This window comes from Vombatus ursinus, unplaced genomic scaffold (genome assembly GCF_900497805.2).
Source record: "Vombatus ursinus unplaced genomic scaffold, bare-nosed wombat genome assembly UNPS02015152.1, whole genome shotgun sequence".
Taxonomy (NCBI): Eukaryota; Metazoa; Chordata; class Mammalia; order Diprotodontia; family Vombatidae; genus Vombatus; species Vombatus ursinus.
Genome location: NW_020954930.1, coordinates 3,290,673 through 3,300,291, shown reverse-complemented (window position 1 = coordinate 3,300,291; position 9,619 = coordinate 3,290,673). Strand labels below are relative to the sequence as shown.

The following is a 9,619-nucleotide window of genomic DNA, read 5'->3' as shown; positions in this document are numbered from 1 at the left end:
CGGCGCCGGTAGCAGCAGCAGCAGCAGCAGCTTCGGGGGCAGTAGCAGCAGCAGCTTCGAGGGCAGTAGCAGCAGCCGTGGTACAGGCGGCGCCAGCAGCAGCAGCAGCAGCAACGCCTTCCCCATACTGCGCATGCTGCTGCTGCCCAACAGAGAAAGCCCCCAGCCTCCTTGCTTTGGCTGGACCCCCTCAGAAGAGCAGCCCTAGAATCGCAGCCTAGCTGACTGCTTGGCAGCCCGCGGAGCCCCCTATTTCAGTTAGGCACCCTTACCCCCACCATGGGCTCCCGGAGACCCGACGGCTTCAGCCTCGGCAGTTATTGAAAAGGGGAGTGGGAGGGGGGAGGGATCACAAAATATGCGGAGCTGAGGAGAATTGAGGGCAGAAACTAGTCCGGTTTTTGTCCATGAAACCCCAGCGCAATGCTTATAGCATACAGTAGGAACTTAATAAATGCTTATTGCAACGCATTGGATTAGGTTTGTTCTTTTCCCTACCCTCTATCCTCTGCACCCAAGGGGATCGATGTCTGTTAGAAATCTTGACGGGTTTAAGCCCCAGGCCAGGCCGCGGGGAGGAAGTGGCTAACAGTAGTGGAACTGGGAATATTTACAAGGCTTCGGTATTCATGAATTAGAAAAGGCAAAAGTAGAGAGCACTCTGTCAAAGAACGCAATAGTAGACATCCTCCTGAGCACTTATTGTTACTTATGGAAACTCCGTTAGGATTTGTTTTGCTTAACCGTCCTTTGTTACTAGGGCGGGTTCTACTGGAATAGGGATGGGGGAGTGGGGGGGGGGAGGGAATGCTGGAAAATGACTAATTTTTTTAAGAGCATCAGTTTTTAAAAATCCATTAGGGACAAGAGACTTCAAGAAAAGGAAGAAAAAGACGCGCTAAAATAGATCCTCTAGTGTTCCTACTGTCACGAAATGGAAGTAAATATCCTACAGGGCAATTGCCCTTTTCTACACTCTTTCAGGAAATGGGGAATGGAGGAAGGAACCGTAACCAACCAGGGCCCGGAAACTGCCTTGTGGTCGTCCCTTCCCCACCCCCTCCCAGCTGCTAGTGCTTTGCCCACTGAGATTACTTTCCATCTACTCCGCATACAGCGATTTCTATATCGGCGCTCCCCTTCGAATATAAGCTTCCTGAGGGCCAGGGTTGTTTTTGCCTTTCTTTTTATCCCCAGCACCTACCAAAGTTCCTGGCACATAGCAAAGTAGAAAGCCTTTTTTTTTTTCCTTTTGTGCGTTTTTCTTTGTAGAAGATGGTGGATTTCAAATTGAGTTTTCTCAGAGGAAGTATTCCTCATGTTACTGACTAGCCTTAAGGAGCCGCCAATGTTAATCATGAATGTAAAAGCTTTTAATAAATAATAAATGCTTGTCGACTGATGTACATAATAGACCCTCTTTTAATTGGCAAAGTGGGGCTTGACCATCGTTTGCACTATTTCCGTGAAGACCCATCGCTAAAGTTGGCAAATCAGTCCTGTTCAGGGGTGGGCATGCCGGAACACTGCCGTAGAAACTGGGCAGATGGAATGTCCTCATGGAGGGAGTCAGCTTTGGAAGAAGGCTCTGCCAGGGAGAAGAAAGCACAGTTCGTGCTAGGCAGAGCACAGGTCTTGGAAATCAGAGGGCCTTGGTTCAAACCCCACCTCTGATCCTTACCCCAGTGACCCCAGGACAAGCTTCACCTCCCTGGGCCTCAATGTCTTCATGGGGAAGAAAGAGGGAGTTACACTAGATGGCCTCTGAGGTGCCTTCAAGCTCTAGACCAGTTCTAGAGCTTTGGGTTCTAGAGACTTTGGGTAAGTCACTTCCCTTCCCTCAGCCTCAGTTTCCTCCTCTGTAAAAATAAGAGGCTAGTTCCAGATGGCCTCTGAGGTCCCTTTCAGTTCAAATTCTATTCTCCTATGATCCTACCATCCAAAGTCACTGCCCCCTCCCTGGGCCTCAGTTTACTCCTCTATAAAATGAGGGCATTGAACTAGGTGGCCTCTACATCTCTGACTTACGGAAAGAGTGCTGGGCTTCTGCACAGGAGACCAAGGTCTGAATCCTGGCTTTTGACAGCACCTTTGTGAACATGTGGGAGTCACCTTCCCTCTCTGTGCCTCAGTTTCCACCTCTGTCAGCTGTGGATCAGAACCCTTGTATTGCCCACTTTGCAGGGTTACTCTGAGGACAGTGCTCTGTAGACCCTAGGTTGTAAGACCAATGGAGGTTGTTATATTATTATTAATTACTCTTTTTCACAAAACCCACTGGCCATTGTCAAAAGTTCTGTTTCCTGAGGTTTTTCCCTCAGTCTAGCCTAAGAGGGCAAGGGAAATCCCCACCTGCTCCACATTGGGGTAGTGGGAGCAGCTGAGGAGACAATGGCTGCTCCACACTCAGGAACCATGACCTCCCGCCTGAGTGAGGCAACTATAAGAGTGCCCTACTCACCCCCTCCCAACCCCTCCCCCCCCCACATACTCCCTGAAGCCTAAATAGTAATTGGATCAGACATGTCCATTTTTTCTTTTCAACCCCTTAAAACCAGATGCTCTCTATGGGTCCTACTGATGGTACTAGAGGGGGTACTTTTGGGGGCTGAGGGCCTTCCCTGCCTTCTTGATTCTGTGAGTAAAGAAGGGAGCCCTCTTTACAACATAAGATCCCTTCAAACCCAAATCCCTATGATTCTCTCATATACTCCAGGCTGCTTTTCCCCCCTCTCTCAGTACAACCCTGTGGTCCTCATTGGCTGAAAATGAATACTGTATAACACAAGGCTTCAGTTGTCCTGAGGTCACTTATCCATCAACCTCAACTGTAAAAAAACAGGACTGAGAACAGGAAGTAGACAAAAAAAAAAGTCTCTTAGCAGCCAAAACAGATGGCACAAAGTCCAAGCTGAAAACTCAGAGGAGGGTGCCCCAGACCCTCACTCGGAACCTATTAACTTTTATTTTAGACGGCATTTGAAAAAGCTTGGTGGTTAAAGTTTCCATCTCATAATAAAAGGCAGGGGGGCCAGGTGGTGGGAGATGTGCTAGAGGCAGACATTGATAACAGCAAAAATGACAGTTGGCAGTGAGGGATTAGGATAGGGTGAACAGGAACAGAAACAAGGCCTGTGGTTTCATTGGTATAAGGAACTCCCAGGTGAGGAAAGTCCCTCTTCCAATGCAGGTCAGCACCTTTTCTAAAATGTATAGTCAGAGAGTTGCCTGGGTCACTGTGAGGTTAAGCTACTTGCCCAAGGCCACCCAGCCAATATGCACTAAAGGTGGGATTTGAATCCAGATCTCCTTGGCTTCCAGGCCAGCTCTATGGCCTCTGTTATAAATGATAATTAATAGGGGATTATAAAATAGAACTGAAATTATAAAAGGCACAAAGTGTAACAATTTGGGGCCGGTTAGTGCAGGGGTAAAGAACTCGTGACACTGAGAACCTCAATGTAATAATATAATAATGCGGAAGCGTGATGATCTCAAGCCATCATGAAAAAGTTAAATCATGTTCAGCTTCATCTGTTTAAGAAGGAAAGAAAACATCTAATAAATACATCTTAGGTCTTCATTCAACAATTTTGACTATCTGGAAAATTCATATGGAATGGTTCATCCCTACCTAATACCAAGTAAATAAGCTGTTTGCATCTGATTTCAAGGGGAAAATACCACATCAAATTCTGGTGCACCATTGAGGTCCTTAATTTTCAAACCACCTCAGCCAGAAAACACATGCATACATATACACACACACACACACACACACACACACACACACACACACACACATACACACATCAAAATGGACAGTAGAGAAACAGACATAAACAAACCAAACAGTTTTATAAGGGAAGTGAACAGACATCTGTGGATGGAATTGAGTGGAAGGGCATGGTTAAACTTTCAGGACTTAGAATCCCTTGATTTTGAGGCTTCAAGAAACTAGAATGGGAGATTTGAATGAGCGAGGATAGGCAGACAAAACTTGCCTTCCTGTCTAATTCTTTTTGTTCTTAGAAGGTTCCCCAATGGGAATCCTATTGCATTCCAAATGTAGCCTCTGTTCAGAGTTGGTCAGAGGCCATGTTTTAAGTCAAGCAAAAGCAAGATTTGTGTCCCATTGAGGTTGTGTGCCAGCCCATCTTCCTTTCTTCCACCACTGAGATTCTCAGTCACATAACCCCCACCAAGGGGCCAGGCCTTCTGTAGCCAAGGCATCACTCCCTCATCTGATCAACCACCCTCAAACTCATGTGCTGATGCGGAAGGTGGTAGGATGCCAGGACCTTCCCTCTGTTTTCAGGCCTTGTAAATCTTAGTATCATAGAGCTCAGAAACCCTGAAAAAGACAGCCTAGGCCAGAGGCTTCCAGTCTTTTCTGGTTTCCATACCCCTTGGCTTTCAAGAAACCTTCCCACACCTTCTACTCAGTATGAAATATGAAATAAATTCTAGAAACCGAAGAGATAAATTGTCATCGAGAAAAATTACCCCTTCGCCAAGCTTTTCAAACCCCCTGGCAGTACATATGCCCCAGTTTGGGAACCCAGGATCTAACCCAATCCCCTCATTTCATAGAAGGGCAAACTGAAGCCCAAAGGAGTATGGTCTACAGCTGTGGCCTGCTAGAGACAATGGCCCCATCTTTGTTGTCTAAATCAGAGGTGTCAAACACTGACCAGAGGGCATGAGACCCACAGTGCTCCTGAGTGTAGCCCAAATCAGACTAAAATGGAATTGGGAAATATCCAACAAATGAAATAAAAGTACAACAAAACTTAGACAATATTGCACTTTAAAACTAGGTCAATATGAAGTCCACAAGGATCCTTGTGTACAGATTAGTGGTCCTCAGTTTTTATTTGAGTTGAACATCACTGGTCTAAAATATCAGCTTTCCCGAGATTGAGAAAAGCACATATAAAGCACATCAGTTCCATCTGAGTTTACTGTTAAAACTTTCATGCTGGACTGTGAAAGGCACTCATTTTATTGTTGCTGCTGTTGTCTTTTCCAGCAGTTTTGGGGAAAAGATAGCCTCCCACCAAAGTGACCATCAATTTCTGCTGTGGGGCAAATAAAAAGAGCCTAATCTTCAACCTTGCAGTGGCTTCTAGGGAAAACAAGGGAGAGAGATTTCCTCCTTACTCTGATATCAAATCCCCTCTTTATTAGCAGAGCAAGTCCAAAACAAAACCAAAAGTACTGATGATGCCTGCACCGAGGTTGTGTAGGCCAACTGACTTACCTCCACCTGAAGGCCTGCACATCCTTTGAGGAAGTCCTTAATGTTACTGATGCAGTCAGCTTCCGTTTGGGGCTCCTGATGGTACTAAAGAAATGATCAAGAGAACCTCAGTGAGTTGGGTTTCCTAAGAAGGCCCAGCATGCCTCATGTTTTATGAGAACTAGGTAGGGTTTGCTTTTGGTTTGCTTTTTGGGCTTTTTTTTTAAGGCGAAGGGGAAGGCACTGTCAAACCAGGAAGAGAAATAACTACTGAAGGAAGTGATGTAAAAATCTAAAAAACGGTTTTTTGTTTCAAACAAATAGCCTCAGAACAGGGCCCCAGGCTAAAGACCCACTGATGGGTCCCCCAACTTTGAGTCCAAAGTTATTTGGACTACATATGTTTTTTCATTCTCTGTCCCCATCTCAAGGTATTAAGATGTGTCTGGATTTTTTAAACTGCTTTCTTGTTTTCAAATGGATGAAAAGCACATTTTCCACCTTGCTGTTTTCTACAGTGTCATAGGAACCTTCATAGTATCAGAGATTTAGAGTTCATGGGACCTCAGGGGTCATCTGGTCCAACCCTCTCGCTTGACAGAGGAGGAAACTGAGGGGAGGGAAAGAGACTGGTCCAAGATCACACATAGGATCCTAGCTTTGGAGCTGGAAGGGACCTCAAAAGTCCTTGAGTCTAACTCCTTCATTTGATAGAGGAAGAAATTGAGGCCCATTAAAGTGAAAGTTCTTGCCCAAGACCCCACAGTGGACCACAGATGAGGCCATCTAGGCCAACCCCCTCTTTTTATAGATGGGGAAACTGAGGCCCAGGGAAATTAAATGACTTTCCCAGGATCTCATAGCTAATAAGTGACCAAGCTGAGACCTGAAACCAGGACCTCTGATTCTAAATAGAAATCTTTCCATTGCACCCCACTTGGACACTTGACCCAACAAACACCAGGTCCAAACGCATCCTGCACAGTATTTTCATATGTAATTTTTTTAGCCTAGAAAGTTGTTACAACCTAGCTGTAGAAGACCAAGGCCAAGTTGTACTTAGTCCCCACCTCTACTCCCCCGGCCTCGGTTTATTTGGGCACCCTGCCCTAAATATTGGAGTTCTCTTTTAGAAAACTGCCTCAGGGGGAGTGTGGAAAACTTTAACCGTGCTAATCTAAAAGGAGGGATGGGAGGGAAATGCCTACATTGTAATCTTCTTCAAATCATGTGTTCCATTTAAAATACCCATTTAGTTTCAGTTGTTATCAGAAGTCATGCATCATAGCTTGGTTCTCCTTGTTGCTAAAAGTAAACTTTTAAAGAAATAGACATTCTTTTCAGCTATGCCCCCAGTCCTAGATTTAAACATCTTGCAATTTCATGGATTCTGGTTAAATTGTATCCTTTGTGTGTGCAAACACACATCTTAACATCTCACTCCTCTAACAGGGAATACCTTTCCCACGGAGGTGGTCCTGGCCTTACTGAGCTAATTACCAAGGGCCCATAAACCATTTCCCATATTTCTCGGACATGAATAACGAGGAATCATTTCTAGCTAGTGGAAAGATATCATGGTATTTGACTCCCAGGCTATGTGGGCTAGGCAGTCTGAAGTCCAACAAACATTTGTTAAGTGCCGACTTTTATGTTTCAGGCAGGCACTGTGCTATGTGCTACAGTGACAGAGACAAAAATAACCACCAGTCCTTACCCTCAAGAAGCTTGCATTCTACTGGGGAGACTCAACATGTAAACATAAAGGCAAATACACGACCTAAGGAGAGGGAAGAGGAAAGGACCACAAGCCAACTTAGGAGATAAAGAAAGGCCTGATAGAGGAGAGGGCCATTGAGCTGAGCCTTGATGGAAGAGTTAGGAATTCTAGGAGCTCAGGGGAGCAGGAAGGGTATTCAAGGCCCGAGGGGAAAGCCAGGGCCCAGACCCAGCAGCAGGAGGTGGAAGGCCCTGGGTGAGGAAGCAGCCAAGTAGGCCAAGGAAGCACACCATGCCCATTTCAGTTACCTTTTCCACAGCTCCAGGAAGAAGACGATTTAGCAGTTTGCATAGCACTACCCCATTTTTCAGAGACACCTTCAAGAATTCCTCCGGATCACAGATGGTCTTCTTGGGGGAATTTAAAACTCCCAAAGAGATGAGCCATGTCACGATGCGTTCCTCGGGATTCATTGCCGAGGACTGTGCACCCCAAGCAGCTGCAAGGTCTTACCCACATCCGCGATTGCATCGGGTGCTGTCTTCCTTTTTTTCCGGGCTCCCTTCGGGTGTTTGCTGAGCAAACAGTGGAGACAACTCTTCTCTGGCAGCAGTCGGACCACCACTCCAAAGGTGGGATCTTCTAACCACAGAGACCACACTCAGTGATGCGTAGCTAGAAGGAGGAAGGACAAGAACCAGGGACAAGCATGATGGTATTTCTCAACACACAGCACCCCACCCCCAATTGAAAAACAAGCTCGTACTGACAAACACTTGAAGGAGCCAGGGCTGCAAGGGAAGGAAGTGAAGAGGATGCTGGGGAGGGAGGGGACAGAAGGAAGTAGGGACTCTTGGAAGAGAGAGGTGAGCCAGCCCTGCAGGGAACCTTGCAAATGAGAAACTGAGTGGGCCAGCCTGGGGACAAGCTGTCAATAGTCTAGCCTCAGTGAACAAATCTGGCTTCTGTCAGGAAGTGGGTGCCAACTGGCTTGGACGTCCAACAGATCAGATCTGGGCTTTCTCAGGGAATCAATCGAAATGGCAGTGGGGCTTCAAGAAGGGAGAAGGAGGAAACGTATCTCGGGAATGGCTGACCAGCTGCAAGTTCTCACCCAAGGATGTTGGGTGCCACGACTTCTTGGGGAGACTCTTTAAGAGGTCTGGGGAGGAGGAGCCAAAAGTGGAAAGGCTGGCAGGGCTGCCAGCCATGACAGAAGCAGGGAGGATGGCATTTTCGTTCGTGGCAAAGAGGGAAATAGGAGAAGGAGAACATCTGCCACCCTGTTTACTTGCATCCTTTCATACTTCTTTCTGGCCCTGACGCCCATTGCACGATCCAGCTGTAAAACTCACGCCAAAAGCTTGGACACAGTAATGTGGACCAGAACATGTTGCTTTAAAATTAAGTGTGTCTGGGGGTGGTGGGAAAGAAGGATTGGGGGGATTGAAGAAAAGAATGACAAAAACAGGAAGAATTGGAAAACAAAATAGCACGGCCAGGAGCCTATACCACACACTGGGAAATTGGCGGTCTTCCAACTTTACCTCATGGGCTAGTTGGGAGGAAAGAACTTTGCAAACCTAAAAACACTAGCCAAAAGAAAGCTGTTGCTATTATTTAGATTAGAGGAGTCAGAGCTGAATGGGGCCTTAGGAAGCCCTGGGTTCAAATCTTGCCTCAGACATTTACTAGCTGTGTGACCCTGGGCAAGTCACTTGACCTCTTTGTGTATCAGTGTCCTCTTTCCTGAGAAGGGAGGGTAGGAGTGCAGAGGGCTTGGACTCAGTGGTCTCTAAGGTCCCTTCTAGCTCAAAGAACCTCCGTGGTATTTAATAAATGTCTATTGGACTGCATTGGACTGGAATTGAGATTGGTACCTTGGTAGAGTCTCTCTAAATTGTCACGCTATGAGGAAGGAGGACCAGAGCCTCCTACTTGGTCTTGCCTCATGTCTCCCTACTCAGCTGCCACAGGGACCTTCTTAAAGCTTGGATCTGACCATGTCTGACCATGACCCACACCAGTGGCTCCCTATTACCTCTGGAATCAAATGTCAAGCCCTCTATTTGGCAGTTAAAATTCTTCACACTCCAGCCCCTTCCCACCTGTGAGTCTTCTTATACTCTGCTCCTCTCCACACAATGGATTGTAATCCGGCCACACTGGCCTGTTTGCTGTTTCCTCTAATAAAATGCTCCAGCCTCCCTGCCTTTGCACTGGCTGTCCCCCATGCCTAAAATGGCCTAGAATGCTCTCGTCCAGTCTCCTCCCTCAATTTCACTGGCTTCCTTCAACACTCTGCTTAAAGCCCACCTTCTCTCTCTATAGGTGGCCTTTCCCAGTCCTTAAGGACCTTTGGAGCTTTCAGCTCCAAATTACCTTCCTTCTACTTAAATCTTGTATGGACCTAGTTAGTTAATATTTTCTCCCTAGTAGAATGGAAGCTCCTTGAAGGCAGGGACTGGCTTGTCCTTTGTTTGTAACCCAAAACTTGGATCAATGCCTGGTACACATAATAGGCCCTTTAAAAATGCTTGATAGTCAATGAGCATTTGTTAGGAAGCTTGTTTTTGTTAGGACCTTTGTTAGGACCTTAGAAAGAGGTCCCCCCAAAATTAGCACAATAGGCTCACACCGGCATTGAAATGAGGATA

At 46.4% G+C, this 9,619-nt stretch overlaps 1 protein-coding gene across 3 annotated transcripts in view; it reads right to left on the bottom strand.

Annotated features, from left to right (window-relative positions):
• Nucleotides 1–7,864, bottom strand: part of ARHGEF6 (Rac/Cdc42 guanine nucleotide exchange factor 6) — a 120,235-nt gene extending 112,371 nt beyond the window's left edge. For 2 of the 3 annotated variants that reach the window (XM_027846413.1, XM_027846414.1), the window contains exons 1-2: nucleotides 7,271–7,722; nucleotides 5,264–5,347 (exon numbers count right to left, since the gene is read on the bottom strand). In XM_027846413.1, coding sequence (XP_027702214.1) covers nucleotides 5,264–5,347; nucleotides 7,271–7,435 — 249 coding nt within the window. In that variant the 5' untranslated portion in view covers nucleotides 7,436–7,722. The other variant, XM_027846412.1, reaches the window with a different exon arrangement.
• Between the last annotated feature and the right edge of the window lie 1,755 nt (nucleotides 7,865–9,619).